The 24,714-nt window shown below is 43.6% G+C and overlaps 1 protein-coding gene across 4 annotated transcripts in view; it reads right to left on the reverse strand.

Moving 5' to 3' along the window:
- The window catches only part of LOC112221132 (protocadherin-1), a 395,340-nt gene that overhangs the window by 127,005 nt on the left and 243,621 nt on the right, over positions 1–24,714 (reverse strand). The window contains exon 5 of one of the 4 annotated variants that reach the window (XM_042303248.1): positions 17,559–17,694. The exons of the other annotated variants lie outside the window; for them this stretch is intronic. Coding sequence (XP_042159182.1) covers positions 17,651–17,694 — 44 coding nt within the window. The 3' untranslated portion in view covers positions 17,559–17,650. Of the gene's footprint in view, positions 1–17,558; positions 17,695–24,714 lie in introns of those variants that run through there. 4 annotated transcript variants of the gene reach the window in all.

Below are 24,714 nucleotides of genomic sequence, written 5' to 3' on the forward strand. Positions count from 1 at the left end.
AGCACGCCTTTTCAAAAGTATGTATTTCGTTGAAGTCTTAGAGCGGTATTCAATTAGCTGTTCAGTCAGTGTAAATTGAATGCTGATATGTCACACCAAAAACAAGATATCTTTTTAGTAAAAGACTAAAGTGGTGAAGTTCAGTAGGAAGAGACCTTGCAGACATTAATGCTTTCACTGAAGAGTTACACATCAATCTGTTTTATTTAAGAGAGGGTGACACAGGTCCATTTCTGCTTTGTATCGATTTCCAATGTATTTCTTTTCCCGGGCCTTGTTTGAGCCTGCGGGGAACTTATATAATTACATTTAGAGATAGGGTACAGAACTCTCTGAGTAAACTGTAGAATAAAGTGTGTGTGTGTGTGTGTGTGTGTGTGTGTGTGTGTGTGTGTGTGTGTGTGTGTGTGTGTGTGTGTGTGTGTGTGTGTGTGTGTGTGTGTGTGTGTGTGAGATTCTTGCTCTGTCAGGTAACTGGGCAGCAATTCCCCAAACACACCCCACTGCGTACCCCCTACCCGGGCCCCAGTTTCCATGGCAATCCCAGTAGAGCGCCCCAGCGGGACGGCAATATAAACAGAGTCGACTCAAACCACTGGAGATCGGGTGGTGTGTGTGTGTGTGTGCATTATAACAAAGCCCAGAGAACTCCTCCTAGCATCTCCACTCTCAACATTGACCCTCTCGCCTTCTGAGATTCCATAACCCCCTGAGCCCCCAGTCTCTCGCCGCCACGCTGGAGAGAGGGTGGAGTGTGAGGCTCTCTTTTCCTGGACCTCTCTCACAACAACAAAAACAACCCATTCGATTCTTCACTGTCTCCCTGGAGGTGAGCGCTTTCTTAGCAACCGCAGCAGTGGCTAACTCCCTGAACGCTCAGAGATGGCTGGCCCAATGCTCAGGGACAGTGACCCAGAGCTCCGCGAGCTAGCCAGCCATCTGTCCTGTAGATGCTGGAGTAGCCAGCCAGACACCCAGGGACAGCTTCTGGCACTAGGGGAGGTAACTAATGGTATGCCTGGAGATATGGGACACTCCACCTACACCCTTGGAGAAGGCTAGATATGTCCGAGTCTTCTAACAAGTCCATGGGGCTTCTAAAAGTGATATTCACCTGGAAAGATTTTCAGATCCCCATTAGCACATCAACACATCATTTTACATAATAGTCCTATTCAATGTATACTTTACTTGAAGTCGAGGATTCAGTACGTTATAATCAAACAATCTGGAATGCTCTCTTTGAAAGTACAGTTTAATAAATGTATGCATATTTCTTAATCCAACATATTTGAATAAAACTCCTATGTTCCCCTTATAAAAAGCATTGATGGTTAACCTCAAATTTCCTCAGGTAACTCACATTTTAGGCTAATAGTTTTATATCCTAATTCATGCCACAGGGATTTGTTGATCCGTTTGCTACAGATAACTACATTAATGCCGGACTCTCATGTTTCCTTATTCAGACCACAGGAAAATCTAACTCCCATTCCCTTTCTGAGATGCCAATTTAAGCACATTGCACGATAACAACCAGGAGACACAGAAATGTAATACTTATATTTCCCTGCCCTAACGATATTAAAGAGGAGGGCTCGTATTTTTCCTCATCGGTGAGTGTTCTCGCACTGTTTTTCTGACTGGGGACACAGGAGAATTGAATGGACGGCATGTGGTCAGGCTCCGGCGAGGTTGGGGGGGGCCTCAGGAGACGGAAGAGAGACCACAGAGGAATCGATGGACTGAAATAACAATGAGAGCTCAAGGCCAGTGAAGGAGGAACCCAGAGAGAGGCAGAGAGAGGGAGAGAGAGAGAGAGAGAGAGAGAGAGAGAGAGAGAGGCAGAGAGAGAGAGGCAGAGAGAGAGAGCAGGACAACGTCCTAAATAGTAGGCCAGTTGAGTATGCAAAAAAAAAAGGTTTAATTGTATGCAACATTCCGAAAATAGAGTACTTTAAATGCCCAGAATTCATAGTAATTTTGGTTTTGACAACAGCTGATCAATTAGATATGGGATGTGTCTTATTGAAATCAACAGCAGAAAACAACACAATCACGCAAGGCACATTCTTAGCATGTGAAAATCGTATGTTTAATAGTATATGACATTTCAGAGAAGAAGTATGGTAATGATGCCAGGATGCCAGGACTTTTCCACAATGCATTGGAAGAGGTGGGCTGCGAATTAAAGGCCCTAGTTCTCTTCAAGAAGCCAACAACAAGGGAAGTTAATTGGGAAGCTTCTGCGGTGGTGTTCAAATGTAGGCTAAGTCGTTTTTGTTCTCCTTAAAATGATCACTAGTATTGCATCTTTGAACCCATAGTGGATTTCTGTTTTCTCACTGGTGTTTCTTGTTTTCTTGGCCTTCGTCAGGGCTTTTAAACTAAATACTAAACCATCTTTCGATTTCTGCACATGTCGGCACTGGGGACCTGGGATGTGGCTGGTTATTGGTGTTAATCAGGCCTTTTCATTTGAACACATGGATTGTTTTAGTTTTGTAGGCGTGGCTACCTACAACTTTTATTCAAAGTTCAGAGAAATGTATGAAATTGGAATTGAGCATTATCAGGCTGGTGTATGGGATACATGTCTGTTGAATTTGGAAAAATCCACCCGCACTCGGCCCCGCCCCACCTACTCAGCCAATCAGGAGCCAACTGATTTGTGGCCGTGGCATACTGCATACTTTTACCAAACGTGCTAAATGGTATGCAACGATGAGTAAATAAAATGCAGTTTAAGTATCTAGTACGTCAGTATGGATATTTGCACACGGCCAGTGAAGGGCAGCGATATGACATACAATACTGCTTCATCTAGGTAGTATACAGAGAGACATTAAGACAAGAGAGCAAAAGAGAGGACAGAAATAGAGGTAAGGAATAATAGAGAAAGAGAGAGAGAGGGAGACAGAGAGAGAGAGAAATGAAAATAGAGAAAGAAAGAGAGAGAGAGAGAGAGAGAGAGAGAGAGAGGGTGGAGACAGTGAAAGAGAGAAAGAGAAAGAGAGAGAGATAGAGGAGGGAAGGGTGGAGAGATAGAGAGAGGAGGGAAGGGTGGAGAGATAGAGAGAGGGGGAATAGTAGAGAGAGCGGGATAGCGAGATTCTGTCAGACCTGGTCCCTGACAGTAAATCTTAGTAAGACAAAAACAATGGTGTTCCAAAAAAGGTCCAGTTGCCAGGACCACAAATACAAATTCCATCGAGGCACCGTTGCCCTAGAGCACAAAATAAACTATACATACTTTGGCTTAAACATCAGCAACACAGGTAACTTCCACAAAGCTGTGAACATGCTCAGACACAAGACAGGAAGGGCCTTCTATGCTATCAAAGGATCAGAAAATTTGACATACCAATTAGAATCTGGCAAAAAATACTTGAATCAGTTATAGAACCCATTGCCCTTTATGGTTGTGAAGTCTGGGGTCCGCTCACCAACAAATAATTCACAAAATGGGACAAACACCAAATTGAGACTCTGCATGCAGAACTCTGCAAAAACATCCTCTGTGTACAACGTAAAACACCAAATAATGCATGCAGAGCAGAAATAGGTCGATACCCCCTAATTATCAAAATCCAGAAAAGAGCTGTTAAATTCTACAACCACCTAAAAGGAAACGATTCCCAAACCTTACATAACAAAGCCATCACCTACAGAGAGATGAACCTGGAGAAGAGTCCTCTAAGCAAGCTGGTCCTGAGTGTCACGCCCTGGTCTAAGTATTTTGTGTTTTTCTTCATGTATTGGGTCAGGCCTGGGTGTGGCATAGGGTTTTTGTATTGTGGTGTGTTTTGTCTTGGGGTTTTGGTGTGTATGTATTGGGATTGTAGCTAGTGGGGTTATCTAGCAAAGTCTATGGCTGTCTGGAGTGGTTCTCAATCAGATTCAGGTGTTTATCGTTGTCTCTGGTTGGGAACCATATTTAGGCAGCCATATTCTTTGAGTTTGTCGTGGGTGATTGTCCTTATGTTCGTTGTTCCTATTTCTTTATTTATCTACACAAGTATAGGCTGTTTCGGTTTTCGTTACGTTCTTTGTTTTGTAGTGTTTTGTGTTTATTCATGTTTCACGTTGTTCATTAAACATGGATCGCAATCTACACGCTGCATTTTGGTCCGACTATCCTTCACACCTAGAAAACCGTAACAGAATCACCCACCACCAAGGTGAGGAGCCAAGGATGAGACCAGAACCAGAGCCGGTGTTGGAGGAACTGAGGCGCCGGTATGAGGAAACAGAGACTGTCAGAAGGGAGTTAATGGGGAAATTGGAGAGAGATGAGACCAGAACCAATGGAGGGAGTTGCTGTGTTGGTGCTGTGTTGGTGCTTTTTGCATGGAATTCGCCCGACGGAACGTGTCGGGATTTCATGGCACCTGGGTTAGCGCTCCATACTCGTCCTGAGGTGCGTGTTAGTCGGCTGGTGAAGTTGGTGCCAGCCTCACGCACCAGACCTCCTGTGCACATCTCTAGCCTTGCACGTCCTGTGCCAGCACTGCTCTCAAGATCTCCAGTACGCCTTCACGGTCTAGCCCATCCTGTGCCACCTCCACACTCCAGCCCTCCGGTAGCAGCTCCCCGCACCAGGCTTCCTGTGCGTGTTCTCGGTTCAGTACCACCAGTACCAGCACCACGCATCAGGCCTACAGTGCGCCTCGCCTCTCCAGCGCTGCCGGAGCCTTTCTCCTCTCCTGCGCTGCCGGAGTCTCCCGTCTGTTCAGGGCTGCCGGAGCCTTTCTCCTCTACAGCGCTGCTGGAGTCTCCCGCCTGTTCAGCGCAGCCAGAGCCTTTCTCCTCTACAGCGCTGCTGGAGTCTCCTGCCTGTTCAGCGCAGCCAGAGCCTCTCTCCTCTCCTGCGCTGCCGGAGTCTCCCGCCTGTTCGGAGCAGCCAGAGCTGCCAGCCTGCATGGAGAAGCCAGAGCTGCCAGCCGGCATGGAGCAGCCAGAGCTGTCAGTCTGCATAGAGCAGCCAGAGCTGTCAGTCTGCATGGAGCAGCCAGAGCTGCCAGCCTGCATGGAGCAGCCAGAGCTGTCAGTCTGCATGGAGCAGCCAGAGCTGTCAGTCTGCAAGGATCCGCCAGTCGGCCAGACTCTTCCAGATCTGCCAGTCAGCCAGACTCTTCCAGATCCGCCAGTCAGCCAGACTCTTCCAGATCCGCCAGTCAGCCAGACTCTTCCAGATCCGCCAGTCAGCCAGACTCTTCCAGATCTGCCAGTCAACCAGACTCTTCCAGATCTGCCAGTCAACCAGACTCTTCCAGATCTGCCAGTCAACCAGACTCTTCCAGATCCGCCAGTCAGCCGGGATCTGCCAGAACTGCCAGTCGGCAGTGGGTTGGCAGTATACTAATGTTAGTGGTCGGCTGTTTAACAGTCTGATGGCCTTGAGGATCTGCCAGTCTAGTGATATATTTACATCATTTCCCATCAATTCCCATGATTAAAGTGGCTGGAGTAGAGTCAGTGTCATTGACAGTGTGTTGGCAGTAGCCACTCAATGTTAGTGGTGGCTGGCCACCTCGCCTTCTGGATGGATCCGCCAGGTCAAGCCAGGGTGTGGCATGGGATTTTTGTATTGTGGTGTGTTTTGTCTTGGGGTTTTGGTGTGTATGTATTGGGATTGTAGCTAGTGGGGTTATCTAGCAATGTCTATGGCTGTCTGGAGTGGTTCTCAATCAGAGGCAGGTGTTTATCGTTGTCTCTGGTTGGGAACCATATTTAGGCAGCCATATTCTTTGAGTTTGTCGTGGGTGATTGTCCTTAGTGTCGTTGTTCCTATCTCTTTATTTATCTACACAAGTATAGGCTGTTTCGGTTTTCGTTACGTTCTTTGTTTTGTAGTGTTTTGTGTTTATTCGTGTTTCACGTTGTTCATTAAACATGGATCGCAATCTACACGCTGCATTTTGGTCCGACTATCCTTCACACCTAGAAAACCGTAACACTGAGGCTCTGTTCACAAACACAAACAGACTCCAGAGAGCCTCAGGACAGCAACACAATTAGACCCAACCAAATCATGAGAAAACAAAAATATAATTTCTTGACACATTGGAAAGAATTAACAAAAAAAACTGTGGAAACTAGAATGCTATTTAGCCCTAAACAGACAGGACACAGTTGCAGAATACCTGACCACTGTGACTGACCCAAACTTAAGGATGCATTGACTATGTACAGACTCAGTGCACGCTGCCCACAAAATTAGGTGGAAACTGAACTGCACTTCCTAACCTCCTGCCAAATGTATGACCATATTAGAGACACTTATTTCCTTCAGATTACACAGATCCACAAAGAATTTGAAAACAGACCCAATTTTGATCAACTCCTGTCATGACTGGCCTGTTCATGTCAGATTACTGTGGACCATAATCCTGCAGAGACATCTCTCACAACCACCAGCGAGGGAGAGATCCAGAGGTATGGAGGAGGTTTTTTTTATGACACCTCACGCCATTGTACATATTAAAGCAGCAGAAAAAATCCCTTCAGTATGGAGGAATGGAATGTTTGATGGTGTCACGCCCTGACCTTAGAGAGCTTTTTTATTACTCTATTTGGTTAGGTCAGGGTGTGATGTGGGGTGGGCATTCTATGATTTGTTTTCCATGTTTTTTTATTTCTATGTTTTGACCGGGTGTGCTTCTCAATCAGGGACAGCTTTCTATCGTTGTCTCTGATTGGGAATCATACTTAGGTAGCCCTTTTTCCCTCCTTCCAGTGTGGGTAGTTCTCTTTGTTAGTGGCACTATAGCCCTGTAAGCTTCACAGTTGTTTTTTGTTTGTTGTTTTGTGGTGACATTTACTAAAATAAAAGGGAAATGTACGCTCACCACACTGCACTTTGGTCTACTTCTTTCAACGGCCGTGGCAGATGGGCCTATGGAGAACCTACCTCAGAACAACAACATGCAATAAATGGACTGTTGGACAATATGTTTCAACAGCCAAAATGGTAGTAACGACGATAGATGTAATATGAAAATTAATGTTGTTTTTGTTATGTTATAAAAAGATGAATGACGATGTTATAACAAAAACATTGTAACTTGAAGAGTTTTCACAATATGTACCTGATGTTTGCATACTGTATGCTGTGTGGAAAATGTCCAGATCAAAGAGAATGTTTTTGTAAAGATGAAATGTGAAGTTAGTAGTCTAAATTTGATCTGAGTAAAATCCAGACCTTGCCTCATAACTAGTTACGCCCAGAAAACTTGCCCTACAGGCAGAAACGCCCATTTCTGACCCGATGGTATAAAACATGTGAGTTAAGAATTAACATTTCAGACTTGGTGACCAAGCGCTGCAGCCAAAGACTGAGTAGTCAGCAACCCCAAAACACAACACGAGATTGAAGAAGACAAAGGAACCTTTAAACAATCAATGCTACGGATGAGTAGTTGTGTCTAAGAGGATGAATTCAAGCAGGACCACCAGGTTATTCTCTCCAAGGAATCGTGTGTCTACACTGCTTTCATTCCCACGCTGGAACCACCTATATGACTGATTAGCCGTCCTCAGAAGACCCCTCTTTCAGAATAAGGGCGAGGAAACAGACCACTAAGAAAAAGAACACTGACATCGTGTGGACAATCAGAGAGTTACACCCGGTAACAACAGAAGTGTCGCCATCAGAGGAGAAGTGGGAATTCTGTCCTCGAGGAGATATCCCATCGGAGACCTTCGACACGTAATTACATCATTATAGTCTGACCCATAAGAGCGGCAGTTCGGGGCAAGTTTAGGGCTAAACTAAGCATAGTTTACAAATGTACCCAGGAGTGCTTTTCTCTCGTGTACTCTCTCTTTCGAAATCCCTATTTTGTGTAACACGTGTCATATTGTGTTGGCCCGCTAGGGACCAGTTTCATTGTACTAAGTTCAATTGCCTAGACTGTGCTTGTGTATGTGTAGCTTATATTATAAGTTTAACTTGTTAGTAGATACGTAAAATAATCAACTCAATTGGTGTGGTATGGACTTATTTAGTAAGTCTCAGGTTTGAGAAAGAGAGAAAGATGAGGGAAGGGTAGAGAAAGATAGAGTTGAGGAAAGGGTAGAGAGAGAGAGAGAGAAAGGAGGGAAGGGTAGAGAGAGAGATAGAGAGAGAGAGGAGGGAAGGATAGACAGGAAGAGAGAAAGAGAGAGGAAAGAAGTTGTGTAGAGCTAGATTTACTGGGACAGGGGGTGGGGTTTATGGGATAGGGGGTGGGGTTTATGGTCTATTTGGTGGGTTATCTGGGATAGGGGGTGGGGTTTATGCACAAAACTTTACCACCATCTCAAATTGATTGGTTGTTTTCTCAGAGAGAGAAGGGGCAAGTGGGTGAATGGCTCACTAGACCTATGGTAAATAGCCACTATATACTCCTTTCATGCTTTGTTATCACCCTGAGTATGAAACTATGCATCAATCCTAAGGTCTGTAAATTTTCTTATCTCGCCACAAAAGGAGGTGGTAAAACAAAACCAGACTATAAAGCTCTGAAAAAACTCTGGTTACTTCTAACAAATGAGCTGTACAGTATATTCTAACAACGTAATCCATTTCTCCCTTCAACTTGATGCTCTGAGTGATTTATTCAAAGTATCAGATCCATTGGTCTGGTAATCAGCGGATCCAAACTTTTTGCAAGCGGTGAATCAGCATTGGTCTGGCATTGCCAAGTTTGGCTCATTGATTTGTATTGCTTGAGCCAGTGTCCTTGTGCTGGCTAGTGTAGGGTAGACAAGTGTACTTTAATAAAAGAGGCAATCTGCAGTTGCTATATTCATTTTTTGACTTATAAATGAATGATATGTACCCATTGCTTCTTGAAGAATATAACTTCTAAATGCCTCATGAGCTTAGTTCAACTGTCATACCCCATCAGAACTACAAATATAATCTTGTTTTACTCCATTATTTGCAAACAAAGTCACTGTAACAAACACTGCATAGCCTCAACACAAAGCATAAAACTACAATGTTGATATCCTGGATGGTAAGTCTTTGCATCCATAGCTCTGTCTATCAGCCACATCCATATGCTTTTTACCGAAACAGGAGTGGGGATCGTGTTTTATTATTTTTTCAATTGCCGCTTTACGAGTTGGCTCCAACCCTGTCCTCTGTACTCAATTACATTATGCAGCATGTATGACCTTTACCAGAGAACCTGTAGGCCTGTCCATTCCGTCACAGACATGCACCCAGACACAGACATGAAACCAGACACAGACATGCACCCAGACACAGACATGCACCCAGACACAGACATGCACCCAGACACAGACATGAACCCAGACACAGACATGAACCCAGACATGCACCTAGACACAGACATGAACCCAGACACAGACATGAACCCAGACACAGCCATGAACCCAGACACAGACATGCACCCAGACACAGACATGAACCCAGACACAGACATGCACCCAGACACAGACATGAACCCAGACACAGACATATCACCAAAATCAGGTCTATAAGTATTGACTCAGTTGATAAAGAAGAGCAGAAAAGACTGTATAAAATAAAATATAATACAAATACTGAACTATATTGTATTCACAACAAATGAGTGCATTATATTATGTTATTATTTTATACTAAAAACTATTTATAAAAACAAATGTAAAAAAATATGATTATTATCCAGTCTTTTTTGCTCATTTTATCAAAGGCGACAATTATTTTGACCCGACTCTACCCAGACACACACACACGCACACACACACACACACACACACACACACACACACACACACACACACACACACACACACACACACACACACACACACACACACACACACACACACACACACCGTTGTTGTCATTGGCAGAAATGCAGATCTCAGCACTCCTAGCTGTTCTACATCAGTTGTAAGGAGCCTGTCCGCCACGCTGCAATTTACTGCTGCAGCCATGGAACCATTGGGGGGGGCTGACACACACAAGCACAAACACACACTCTGCCTCGACAGGAGTGCAGCAGGCCACCGCAGATAAGCACAAATAAACAAAAGCTCCAGCTAAATAAATCATCCCCTCTCTTTCCCTCTCTTGCTCCATCCCTCTTTCTTCCTTTCCTCTCCCTATGCAGGCAAGCAGGCAGGCAGGCAGCCAGCAGCCCGACCCAGGGCAAGGGGACATGCATCACCCAGGCAGAATTAGGAGACCGGAGGGCAGAGGGGGCTGAAGAGTAGCACAGAATTGTCTTAGCCTGAGACACAGCACTCAATACTGCAGGGCACAGGGCCTTGACACGTCCAATCACCCCCACATGCCCATCCCCCCTGGAGGGTGGCAGGGTGAGATGAGGTCTCGGCTATGGGGAGGGCGGGTGTGTGTAGTTGTGAGTAAAAGTACAGCACAAGGGCCCTCCATAACAGATGGCTATACAGCCACACTATTCCCCAGTGATTGCATGGAGCCTGTAATCCACTGGACTGGAATATACACACAAACACTGTTCATCCAGTGAATATGCAATCATTATAATAAACATTGCTGGCATTGGCAGTACTCACAAGACTGTCTCGACTGGCATTCAGCATTACTGGGTAATTCAATGTCTGCCTAGGTAAGCAGGACGTCCTGAGATTACTTCAAAACTGGCCACTAGGGGCAACGGTGAGCACTATTACCATCAAGTATGCCAGGATGTTGCTAGGGCACTGTGGACGGGGATGATGGATGTTGCAAGGGCTCTGTCGTACAGGGATGGTGGATGTTGCTATGGCGCTATGGAAGGGGGTGGGTGATGTTTCTTGGGCGTTTGGGACGGGGATGGTGGAAGTTGCTAGGGCGTTGTGGACGGGGATGGTGGATGTTGAAAGGGGGCTGTCGTACAGGGATGGTGGATGTTGCTATAGTGCTAAGGATGGGGATGGTGGATGTAGCTAGGACGCTGTGGATGAGGATGGTGGATGGGCATAAACTGGAAGCTCCAACTCTGAGAGTCGCGTGTTCAATCCCAGTTCTAGGCACTTGCATATTTTTGGTTTGTTTTAACCCTATACCAAACATTAACCCTTAGCTTAACGGATTCACCTTAACACGCCTCAACTGGATCTATAACATTTTGAAGAAAAAAAACAACACTTTTTTTAACCATCACAAAATGGACATTGTACGATTTCTCGTAAAGTACTATAGATAAATGTCTGCTTCTATTAAGCCTTACACCCTAGGCTTATGTACTTTGATGTGAGGCGGTCAAATTAGCGCTGTATTACCGTTTTTGACCTTTAATTCCACATGAACTCAAAGAGGGTTGTGGCCTTGACGCCATCTTGTTTTGGGGCTAAAAGTACATTTGGCTACCCCTGTGCTCACTGAATTTCGCCTTCAAAGTCTGTTCCGTTTCCGAGAAATGGCCATGTCCATTTGGTGATGAAATGTCCATTTGCCATATTTAGCCAGTCTCCATCTGGTGGAATTTTCAGGGAACAGCAGGAAAAAGTCCATTTTTAAAAAATGTTATATCGCGGAAACGATGTGTCCTGGAAACTTGTTGACTTCCCAGATGGCCGGGCCCTGAGGGACGACCTGATGCCTTCTGCCTATTTTAACTTCTTGCGACTAGGTGGCGCTATTAAAATTTTGGGATGAAAAACGTTCCCGTTTTAAACAAGATATTTTGTCATGAAAAGATGCTCGACTATGCATATAATTGACAGCTTTGGAAAGAAAACACTCTGACTTTTCCAAAACTGCAAAGATATTGTCTGTGAGTGCAACAGAACTGATGTTACAGCGAAACCCAGATAAAAATCCAATCAAGAAGTGCCGCATTTTTTTAAACCGCCTCATGCCAATGACTCCTTATATGGCTGTGAATGAGCTACGAATGAGCTTACATTTTCCACGCATTCCCCAAGGTGTCTACAGCATTGTGACGTCTTTTTAGGCATTTCTATTGAAGAATGGCTGTAAGGGACCATATATAGCATGTGGTCACATGGTGTCTCCCGCAGAAAATCTTGCGTAAAATACTGAGGTAGCCATTTTTCCAATCGCTTCTTATGAGAAACCAATTGCCTCGACAGATATATTATCGAATATATTTGTGAAAAACACCTTGAGGATGGATCCTAAACAACGTTTGCCGTGTTTCTGTCGATATTATGTAGCTAATTTTGAAAAAAGTTTGGCGTTATAGTAGTAGCATTTTTCGGTCGATTTCTCAGCCAAGCATGATGAAGAAATGGGAGCTATTTCGCCTACAAAAATAATATTTTTGGAAAAAAGGAACATTTGCTATCTAACTGGGAGTCTCCTGAGTGAAAGCATCTGAAGTTCTTCAAAGGTAAATTATTTAATTTGGTTACTTTTCTTATTTTTGTGAAAATGTTGCCTGCTGCCAGCAGAGCCTAGCATAACATTATGCCATAATAAACTGACACAAATGCTTGTCTAGCGTTGGCTGTAATGCATATTTTGAAAATCTGAGATGACAGTGTTGTTAACAAAAGGCTAAGCTTGTGTTTGAATATATTTATTTCATTTCATTTGCGATTTTCATGAATAGGAAAAGTTTCTAGGGGTATTTATGTCCGCTGCGTTATGCTAATGCGTTTGAGGCTATGATTACGCTCCTGGATACGGGTTTGCTCGTCGCAAGAGGTTAAACCTTACCTGAACCCTTACCTTAACCCTTACCTTAAAACCTCTAGTGACACATAAATCTTCCTAGAAAATATTCCTATTCATGAAAATCACAAGTGAAATATATTGGAACACAGCTTAGCCTTTTGTTAATCACCCTGTCATCTCAGATTTTCAAAATATGCTTTACAGCCAAAGCTAGACAAGCATTTTTGTAAGTTTATCGATAGCCTAGCATAGCATTATGGCTTGCTAGCAGCAGGCAACCTTGTCACGAAAATCAGAAAAGCAATCAAATTAAATCGTTTACCTTTGATGAACGACGGATGTTTTCACTCACGAGACTCCCAGGTAGATAGCCAAAGTTCATATTTTCCCAAAACATTATTTTTGTAGGCGAAATAGCTCCGTTTGTTCTTCACGTTTGGCTGAGAAATCGACCGGAAATTGCGGTCATGACAACGCCAAAAAATATTCCAAATTAGCTCCATAATATCGACAGAAATTTGGCAAACGTTGTTTATAATCAATCCTCAAGGTGTTTTTCAAATATCTATTCGATAATATATCAACCGGACAATTGGTTTCTCAGTAGAAGCGATTGGAATAATGGCTACCTCTGTATTTTACGCGAGAATTTCTCTGTGAGCATCAGGTGACCACTTGCGCAATGAAGCCGCGTACGGGTATTCTTCAACATAAATGCGTAAAACTACGTGACAATGCTGTAGACACGTAATCTGGTTGATAGGGCATTCACAGCTCAATAGGGACGCATCGGAACGCAGGCCTTTCAAATGATGAGTCACTTCCGGATTGGATTTTTCTCAGGCTTTCGCCTGTAACATCAGTTCTGTTATACTCACAGACAATATTTTTACAGTTTTGGAAACGTTAGAGTGTTTTCTATCCTAAGCTGTCAATTATATGCATATTCTAGCATCTTGTCCTGACAAAATATCCTGTTTAATTTGGGAACGTTATTTTTCCAAAAATGAAAATACTGCCCCCTAGTACCAACAGGTTAACTCTTACCTTAACCCTTACCTGAACTCTTACCTTAACCCTTACCTTAACTCTTACCTTAACTCTTACCTTAACTCTTACCTTAACCCTTACCTGAACCCTTACCTGAACCCTTACCTTAACCTTAACCCTTACCTTAACCCTTACCTGAACCCTTACCTTAACCCTTACCTGAACCCTTACCTTAACCCTAACCCTTACCTTAACACTTACCTGAACCCTTACCTTAACCTTAACCCTTACCTTAACCCTTACCTGAACCCTTACCTTAACCCTTACCTTAACTCTTACCTTAACCCTTACCTTAACCCTTACCTGAACCCTTACCTTAAACTTAACCCTTACCTTAACCATTCAGAATGAATGCCTAAACTTAAGCTTAGAAATGTGACGTTTACGGACAAACGTTGGATTCTGCAGTGAGACACACACACACAAACACACAGATATGCACACACACACACACACACACAAGCACCTTCCCTTCCGCCTGGATATGTTGTCTTCATTTACAAAGATATTGGCTTGCAAGAATATCCCAGCAAGTGTCTCAGTTCAGTACAGTGTTTATCACAGCTGTGGGCCACTGCTTACAGCATTATATAACGTGTGTGTGTGTGTGTGTGTGTGTGTGTGTGTGTGTGTGTGTGTGTGTGTGTGTGTGTGTGTGTGTGTGTGTGTGTGTGTGTGTGTGTGTGTGTGTGTGTGTGTGTGTGTGTGTGTGTGTGTGTGTGTGTGTGTGTGTGTGTGTGTGTGTGTGTGTGTGTGAGAGAGAGAGAGAGAGAGAGAGAGAGAGAGAGAGAGAGAGAGAGAGAGAAATAGAGAAATAGAGAGAGAGAGACCTGTGAATTTTGTGTCTGCTGGTATGTCTGTACAAACGTAATGTTATTTGTGAATAGAATTGATGGTGCCATATCCATCGTCTGCGTCTGTGTGTGTGTTCACTTGCCGCTTGCTCCTCTGTATTTATCAAATCACATTTTATTGGTCACATACCCATATTTAGCAGATGTTTTTGCGGGTGTAGCGAAATGCTTGTGCCTATGTATATGTGTGTGTGTGAGAGAGAGTTTCCCTTCAGCAGGCCCTTCTAAGGACGAAGTAGCTGTGGCTGTGGTTACGCTGGGAGCCCCTGACAGCTGCAGGGGGCCTGGGGTTTGACCCACTGCCAGCCCCATCATAGGCTGCTCATTTGGAGACAGGGAGAGGGGAGAGAGGCGCCCTGAGCAGGCCCTAGAGAGCCCTTCAGAGGCAGCGGGGAGTGGGGTAAAAGGAGCCTAGAGCTGAGGGACAGAGGGATGGTGGGGTTTGGAGGGTGGGATAGAGACATGAAGGCACACAGCCACCACAACCCAGGAGAGGAGAGGAGAGGAGAGAGAGAGAGAGAAGAGAAGAGAAGAGAAGAGAAGAGAAGAGAAGAGAAGAGAAGAGAAGAGAAAGAGAAGAGAAGAGAAGAGAAGAGAGAGAAGAGAGAGAGAGTGGAGAGGAGGAGAAGAGAAGGAGAGGGGAGGGAGGGGAGGGGAGGGAGAGGAGAGGAGAGGAGAGGAGAGGAGAGGAGAGGAGAGGAGAGGAGAGGAGAGGAGAGGAGAGGAGAGGAGAGGAGAGGAGAGGAGAGGAGAGGAGAGGAGAGGAGAGGAGAGGAGAGGAGAGGAGAGGAGAGAGGAGAGGAGAGAGGAGAGTGAAAGGATGAGAAAGTGAGAGGAAAGGGAGAAAGACAGAGATACACAGAGAAAGAGAGAGATATAGAGAGATATAGACATAGAGAGACACAGAGAGAGACACAGATACAGACAGAGAGAGACAGAGATAGACATGGAGAGACAAAGACAGAGAGAGAAATATACAAAGAGACACACACAGAGATAGACAGAGAGACACACGGAGATAGAGAGACACACAGTGAGAGACAGACAGACAGAGAGAGAGATACAGATAGACACAGTGATATTCAGAGAGACACAGTGAGAGACAGACACACATTGAGGGACAGTGAGAGACACAGTGAGAGACAGTGAGAAAACTAAGTTTAAGAGAGAGAGGGAATATTTCGGTAGGTCTGAAATTCCAATTTGGGAGATCATGTCATCTGTTCTGAAGAAATGAGTCACAGGGCTTTGCACAGTGGCATTCCATGGGAACATTGGTTCTGTGGGGACACATTTTTGTGGGGACACATTTTTGTGGCGCGGGGACAAGGGCCAGGGGCAGGGCAGCCCTTCAGCTCTGTGGGAAACATGGGTCGGCAGTGCTCTGTTGGAAACATGGGTTGGCCATGCTCTGTGGGAAACATGGGTCGGCAGTGCTCTGTGGGAAACATGGGTCGGCAGTGCTCTGTGGGAAAGGTTCCACACGGCGTGGCCTGCCTTTGATTAGCGCTCCACTTCCTGTCTTCCCTCCACCCCCCCACTGTGTCCACCCATCATCCCAATCCTCCCACTCCTTTCTCTCCCCTCTCGTTACCTCAGTCCCTCATTCCCCAATTTCCTCTCCTCCCTCTTGTTGTGGACTTAGAGAGTGAGGAGGGGATGTGATGGAGGGGGTTTACAGGACAAATGTCAAAGAGCAAAGACCCCCATAGGAACCAAAAACAACAAAATCGGCACATGAACAGATGGTGGTGTTGCGCTCCACTGACGTGCCCACCACTGTGACCTAATGACCTGAATGGCTCCTTCCTCTCTTTTTCCATCTCTCCCTCTCAGTGGTTCATCCCATAAAGATTGTCTGTTCATTGTTTATCATGGGAAATGCCTTTGAGGGTTGGTGGACATTTAAAAACAAGAGAAAGGCAGAATTTTGTGAAGTGTGCTCAACTCAACATCCAGATGAAAATGTACCCAGGACATGTTTTTTCAGTTGAGAGAAAACATGTTGGAGTTGTTTTTATCAGGATGTTGGATTGAGTGCAGTAGACCAGACTGTTGAGTGAAATACACAGTCAACTATTCCCAACAGCTGGAATAGGCGCACCAACTGAACAGTGGTGTAAAGTACTTAAGTAAAAATACATAAAAGTACTACTTAAGCAGTTTTTGGGGTATCTGTACTTTACTATTTATATTTTGGTCAACTTTTACTTTAACTTCACTACATTCCTAAAGAAAATTATGTACTTTCTACTCCATACATTTTCCCTGACACCCAAAAGTACATTTTGAAGGCTTAACAGGACAGGAAACGTTCTAAATCACACACTTACCAAGAAATCATTCATGTTCCTCCCTACTGCCTCTGATCTGGCAGACTCACGAAACTCATGCTTCGTTTGTAAATGATGTCTGAGTGTTGGAGTGTGCCCCTGGCTAAAAAGCAAGATTAATATAAGGAATTTGAAATGCTTTATACTTTTACTTTTGATACTTTTAGACACTCTAATGTACTTGTCCTCTTGCTCAGTTGTGCACCGGGGCCTCCCACTCCTCTTTATATTCTGGTTTGAGCCAGTTTGCACTGTTCTATGAAGAGAGTAGTACAATGAGTTGTATGATTTCTTCAGTTTCTTGGCAATTTCTCGCATAGAATAGCCTTCATTTCTCAGAACAAGAATAGACTGACGAATTTCAGAAGAAAGGTATTTTTTCTGGCCATTTTGAGCCTGTAATCGAACCCACAAATGCTGATGCTCCAGATACTCAACTAGTCTAAAGACGACCAGATTTATTGCTTCTTTAATCAGTACAACAGTTTTTAGCTGTGCTAGCATAATTACAAGAGGGTTTTCTAATGATCAATTATCCTTTTAAAATGATAAACATGGATAAACTAACACAACGTGCCATTGGAATACAGGAGTGATAGTTGCTGATAATGGGCCTCTTTACACCTATGTACATATTCCATAAAAAAACTGTCATTTACAAAATTAACAATGTTTATGCTGTATTTCTGATCAATTTGATGTTATTTTAATGGACAAAAAAAGTGCTTTTCTTTCGAAAACAAGAAAATGTCTACGTGACCCCAAACCTTTGAATGGTAGTGTACATAATATCAGATGGGCAGTGTTTAGAAGACAGGTGGAAGTGTCCCTCGTTTCCAATGAAAAGCAGCTGGAAATGAGAAAACAAGGAAAAGCATTTATTTTTTCATGTTGTTGACAACAAATGAAGATGCAGAGCAACTGTTACATTTTTTAAACATAATACCTGGAAGTATTGTCTGTCATATCTTTAACAATAAAACCGCCATAGGCCAACGGCCACTGACGTTTGATTTTGTAAACAAATCTGCCATTTTGAAAACAACGTCCTGCTCCTTCCCTGACTCTTCCTAAATATTCAGATTTAACATTGTTCAGTTGTCAGAATTTCTTTATCACAAACAGAAAGGTATTTAAAGGCCGTTAACCTGTTTCTTCCACCTAGTACTACGTTAAGGGCTCAAGGCAAATGAACTTTAGGACATTGGTACCCAGTTTATAATGTGTCTCTCTCCACACTGAATGAATTGGATGTAGGAATGATAGAAACTGACATTTGTGCACATGACTTCACAATTGAATTTGTATGATCTGAATGATAAGTGGGATGAAGAAGGTTATTGATTTTAGAACAATAGTGTAATTATGACTAATTTGGGGCAGTCTCATTTTTTTATTTAGAAAGGCTGGAAATGGTATTTAATCTCCCCTCGGAGAGATTCAAATCAGATACTAAGTACAATGTACAACGTGTGTAGGTCACAATTGCAAGCCAAACCAAACAAATAGATGCTTACAAGCATAGCAGATGTTACAGAATTTGGATGAGCTGGAGTCGGATGGAGGATCAGATATTGAGCCTGAAACCTGAAAATGGATGACATTGTGGGGACTTCCTGTGATTCTGATGTTGACTTTGAGCCTCAGAAGACTGAGAGACTGAACAGGTCTAACAGGGAAAGCATCATTCTCCCCGTGCACCACAGCTCACCCAGGAGAGAAGAGAAGAAACACTGCCAGGTCGGCAGGTGTACACGGAAACAAGGCCCATAATAACTGTGTGCAGTGCAACTGATTTCTTTTTGGGTCTTGCTCACACAAGGCACCGAAGCCGACTGTGATATCGGAGCATAATGGAGGAGATAAGAGGAGATTGATTCCTGTGTAAAGGTAAAGGTATGGGTAAGGGCACAATACAGTCTCCCGTACAATCAATACATTTATCCTGTTTTCATACATTTCCACAAATATTTCTTTATTCTTTATATTTGTGTTATGTACTATTTATCAAGTGTTGGCGCATGTGTTTACGGCAATTCATTTGACCTGCGCGCCTTGCGGGTTGATCTTCTCTTTTACGCTTTACTTTGTAAAACGAAGCTGTTACTGGACCATATTGCTTACTATAACTCTATTATTGGGCGGCAGTAACCGAAAGGTTGCAAGTTCAAATCCCCGAGCTGACAAGGTACAAATCTGTCGTTCTGTCCCTGAACAGGCAGTTAACCCAATGTTCCTAGGCTGTCATTGAAAATAAGAATTTGTTCTTAACTGACTTGACTACTTAAATGAAGGAAAAAATTTTAAAAAATACTAATCAAATCTTCAAATCAAATGTATTACATTGTTTTGTTTTTTTCTTTAATGTCAAAAACGTGCTGCAGTATAATATAAAACGTATCTTTACATGCATTTTATTCACGTCAAAATATACAATATAAAATGAATCAAAATATACAAATTATTCTCAAGACATGACTTCATTCAATCAATCAATCATTATGTTTAGGTTGATAACAAAGCAGTAGATGAATCTGATGTGTTTGCTAAAGGGGGTGCCCCACAGCGTTCTCTGGCAGATACTTATAGGCTGAAAGGCTCAGCTGTTCGAGTGTTAAGACAGTTGGTAAAGCATCATTTCCCATCTCCTGACGACAAAAAATAATACAAAATCTACTTCCATCTGGGCTTGTTTTGGGACTATCAAAACTACTTCCTGTGTTTTGCAATCTTAAATAAGGCTGATGATTGAATCTTTTGGGGACAGATTGGATGTTGTATACCGTTACGGAAAAAAGTAGCTGTTTGCTCATTTGAAACAAATGATGGAGTTGATTTCCCTCGATGTGTGTTGGTTCAATGGGGATGGGCGGAGGAGGGAGGAAGTTGGAAGGAGGGAGGCAGAGCGAGGCGGTCTGCGGGAAGCTATTTGGCAATTTGGTCTGCAAACCAGAGCGTAATGGGCATTTTACATGACGTCCTCATCACACGAGACACGCTTAAGTAGTGCTCGGATACAGTCCCTGAGAATGGCACAGATGTTCAAAGGGTTAAGACGTTTTCCCTTATCTTCCTCCGTCTCTCTCTCCCTGTGTCTCTCTCCCTCAGACATCATTTGTATGTACACATGTTTATTTGTGTGCATATGTTTTCTGACCCATTATTGTATGGCTGATGCAATCGTGAGATAAGGCTGAGGCTTGGGAGAGAGGGGCAGGGCTTTGGGATAGGGATGGGCTGGTATACTGTATGATTACAACACACACACACACACGCACACACACACGCGCACACACACACACATGCATATGCACAGATGCATGTCAAAAGCATTGCCCATCAACTGAATATAAAGAAAATAATTGGTCTCTCTGTTCCTCTCCCCATCCACTTTTTTCCTTCTCAACCCCTCCCGCCAGTCAGAAACCCAGCAGTGTCTGTGATCCTCTTCCGACTACGGTGCAGTTCTCTTTCTCTCTGTGTCTCTGTTTCTTTCTCTCTCTCTCTTTCGTGGCAATACCTTACAGTGCCTGAGGGATGAGGATAGTGTGTCTGAAAGAATAGCTATGCATATCACTGAGGACCATCTGCACTATCGTAGTTCTCACACACACAGACTCTCTACCCCACGTCGCAAAAGAGGGCTGCAATCGTCTCCATACCAACAGGGGACCGCTGAGCAGCCTTATAATCATCCCTAACCACCACAGCGGCCCAGACAGACACTCAGCAGCCAGCCCTCCCCTTCGATAATGCATGAAGCTACTCCCAAATGTAACGTAATTATCTGAATGGCGGTTTGCCCTCTTCCCTGCCTGCTCTCAATGCATTTCTACTTGATGCTGGGGAAGATTGAGATCTGATGTGATTGAGAGAGCAGGGCGGACGCTCCATGTTGTACTGGAGATGGAGATGTAAATATTTTTTAAGCATGGCCCACAGGAAGTGAAGGGGTGTTGAACAATCACCATGATCATCATACTCGTCATCATTGTCAAAGTGAAGAAATAGTGGTTCATATCATCATCACCACCATATTCATCATCATCATCATCACCATCATCACCACCACCACCACCACCATTCTCATCATCATTGTCAAAGTGAAGAAATAATGGTTCATATCATCACCATATTCATCATCACCGTCATCATCATCATCATCACTACCATCATCATCATCATAATAATCAATACCATCATCACCACCCTCATCATAGTGATCATCATCATCACCACCATCATCATCAAAGTGATCATCATCATCATCATCATCACCACCATCATCATCATATTGATCATCATCACCATCATCATCATATTGATCAGTATCATCATCATCACAGTGATCATCATCATCATAGTGATCACTATCATCACCATCATCATCGGGATCATCATCAGAGTGATCATCATCATCAACATCATCATAGTGATCATCATCATCACTTCATCATCATAGTGATCACTATCATCATCACCACCATCATCATCGCCACCATCATAGTGATCATCATCACCACCATCATCATCATCATAGTTATCATCATCACCACAATCACCATCATCATAGTGATCATCATCACCATCATAGTGATCAGTATCATCATCATCACAGTGATCATCATCATCATAGTGATCACTATCATCATCGCCATCATCACCGTGATCATCATCAGAGTGATCATCATCATCACCATCATCATAGTGATCCTCATCATCATGGCCATCTTCATCATAGTGATCATCATCATCACTTCATCATCATAGTGATCATCATCATAGTCATCATCATCAGTGACCATCATCACCACCATCACCATCAAAGTGATCATCATCATCACCACCATCATCATAGTGATCATCATCACCATCATTATCATCATAGTGATCATCATCATCATTAGCACCATCATCATAGTGATCATCATCATAGTGATCATCATCACCACCATCACAGTGACCATCATCATCGCCATCATCAATGTGATCATCATCATCATCATAGTGATCACTATCATCCTCATAGTGATCCTCATCATCCTCATAGTGATCATCATCATCATAGTGATCATCATCATCATCACAACCACCATCATCATAGTGATCATCCTCACCATCATCATCATCATCACAACCACCATCATCATAGTGCTCATCATCATGATCATCATCATCACCACCACCACCATAATCATAGTGATCCTCATCACCACCATCATCATTGTGATCATCACATAATCACCATCATCATAGTGATCATCATCACCATCATCATCATAGTGATCATCATCATCACCACCATCATTATAGTGATTATCATCATCACCACCATCATTATAGTGATCATCATCATCATCATCATAGTGGTCAGCATCATCACCACCATCATCATAGTGATCATCATCACCATCATCATAGAACCCCTCGTATCACATCTCTAGAAGCCAGTGTTTCTGAACACTAGTAATGATTTTCTTGGATTGGAGTTATAATCCCAAGCAAACAGCTTCCTGATAGCCATATCCCCCTATAGCTCTGTAACACTCTACACTCATATTCAACTCTGGACCTCGAAGTCAGTTCCACTGCTTTTTTCTCCCCATCGTTCCCCTGTAATCAGGGACTAACTTAGACCTGGGACACCAGGTGGGTGAAATGAATGAAAATCAGCAGTAGTCCGGACCTCGCCGGGTAAGACTTGAATACCCCTGCTCTATACCCTCACACTGTACACATGGCTTTTCCATTGGACGAAGCATTATCCTGAGATCAGAGGTGGGTGGTGAGATGAGCTATAAGAGGACGGGGTCATTGTATTGGCTAGAATGGAAAAAAGTCAAACATGTGGTTTCCATTTGTTTGATGTGTTAGGTATCGTTCCATTTATTCCATTCCAGCCATTACAATCAGCCCGTCCTCCTATAGCTCCTCCAACCAGCCTCCTCTCACTGAGATGACCTATATGATAGAGACAACAGCACCCATCATTCTCCCTCTTTTTATTACCTTTCCATGAAGACTCTCTCTCTATCCCCCCATCTCATTGCACCAAACCACATTGCCTTTCACCCTCTCCCATTCTCCCTCCCTCTCCTCTCCTACAGATGCAGGATCTTAATTTGAGCTAGTTCGCTACAGTTGGAAAATAATCCTACAGTAACAGGAAATGTGAATTATTATGTGGATTATAATTAATGGACATCTTTAGAAGCCTTTTTAGACCTTGGATACACTATAGGTTTGCGTTTCCTGTTGTGCAGGAAAATCCTCGGCATCAAATTAAGATCCTACACCTGTACTCTTTCTCCCTCATTTTCCCAGGGGCTCCACAGACACCCAGCCCTATTAGAAGGAGGAAATGAGCACATTAGGAGGGCGAGGAGGGGGTCTGCAGGAAACACACAAGGGATCCAGGCCCGGGGTAATGGAATTATTCTCCATTATCTTGCCAAGAGGAACCCATGTATATGGGGACTGCTGGATTACCAGATAGAGGCGAACAAGAGGCTGTGGATAGTGTCTGGACACAGACCAGGGACGTTGGGGGTGTTGTACAGTGATGGTCTTGTTAGCTGGCTATTGGGCTGGTCTCTCAAATGAGAAACTAATATTTTTGGGGTATTTGTGTCATTAGTCCATTGTTGATATAGTCCCAAAATGTTTTGCATGACGGATATCAAGTTTTCAAGATGCATAACTTTCAAAATACATAACTTTCAAAATACTTACAGCCGGTATGATGCATACAGTGCATTCAGAAGGTATTCAGACTCCTTGACTTTTTCCACATTTTGTTACATCACAGCCTTATTCTAAAATGGATTCATAAGTTCCCCCCCCTCATCAATCTACACACAATACCCACAATGACAAAGCAAAAACAGTTTGTTAGAATTTTTTGGCAAATGTATTGAAAATGTAACACAGATATATCACATTTACATAAGAATTCAGACCCTTTACTCAGTACTTTGTTGAAGCACCGTTGGCAGCGATTACAGTCTTGAGTCTCCTTTGGGTATGACGCTACACGCTTGGCACACCTGTATTTGGGAAGATTCTCCCATTCTTCTCTGCAGATCCTCTCAAGCTCTGTCAGGTTGGATGGGGAGCATCGCTGCACAGCTATTTTCAGGTCTTTCCAGAGATGTTCGATCAGCTTCAAGTCCGGGCTCTGGCTGGGACACTCAAGGACATTCAAAGACTTGCCCCAAAGCCATTCCTTGCACTGTCTTGGCTGTGTGCTTGGATTCGTTGTCCTGTTAGAAGGTAAACCTCCACCCTAGTCTGAAGTCCTGAGCACACTGGAGCAGGTTTTCATCAAGGATCTCTTTGTACTTTGCTCCAGTCATCATACCCTCGATCCGGACTAGTCTCCCAGTACCTGATGCTGAAAAACATCCCCATGCTTTACGGCAGGGATGGTCTCGGAGCACTACAGACAATTCCTTTGACCTCATGGCTTGGTTTATGCTCTGGCATGCACTGCTGTGGGGCCTCATATAGACAGGTGTGTGTGCCTTTCCAAATCATGTCCAATCAATTGAATGTACAATAGGTGGACTCCAATCAAGTTGTAGAAACATCTCAAGGATGATCAATGGAAACAGGATGCAACTGAGCTCAATTTCATGTCTCGTGTCAAAGGGTCTGAATATTAAATGCATGCTCTTCAACCGATCGCTACCTGCACCTACCAGCCTGTCCAACATCACTACTCTGGACGGCTCTGACTTAGAATACGTGGACAACTACAAATACTTAGGTGTCTGGTTAGACTGTAAACTCTCCTTCCAGACCCATATCAAACATCTCCAATCCAAAGTTAAATCTAGAATTGGCTTCCTATTTCGCAACAAAGCATCCT

The sequence above is a fragment of the Oncorhynchus tshawytscha genome, linkage group LG21 (genome assembly GCF_018296145.1).
Source record: "Oncorhynchus tshawytscha isolate Ot180627B linkage group LG21, Otsh_v2.0, whole genome shotgun sequence".
NCBI classification, from domain to species: domain Eukaryota; kingdom Metazoa; phylum Chordata; class Actinopteri; order Salmoniformes; family Salmonidae; genus Oncorhynchus; species Oncorhynchus tshawytscha.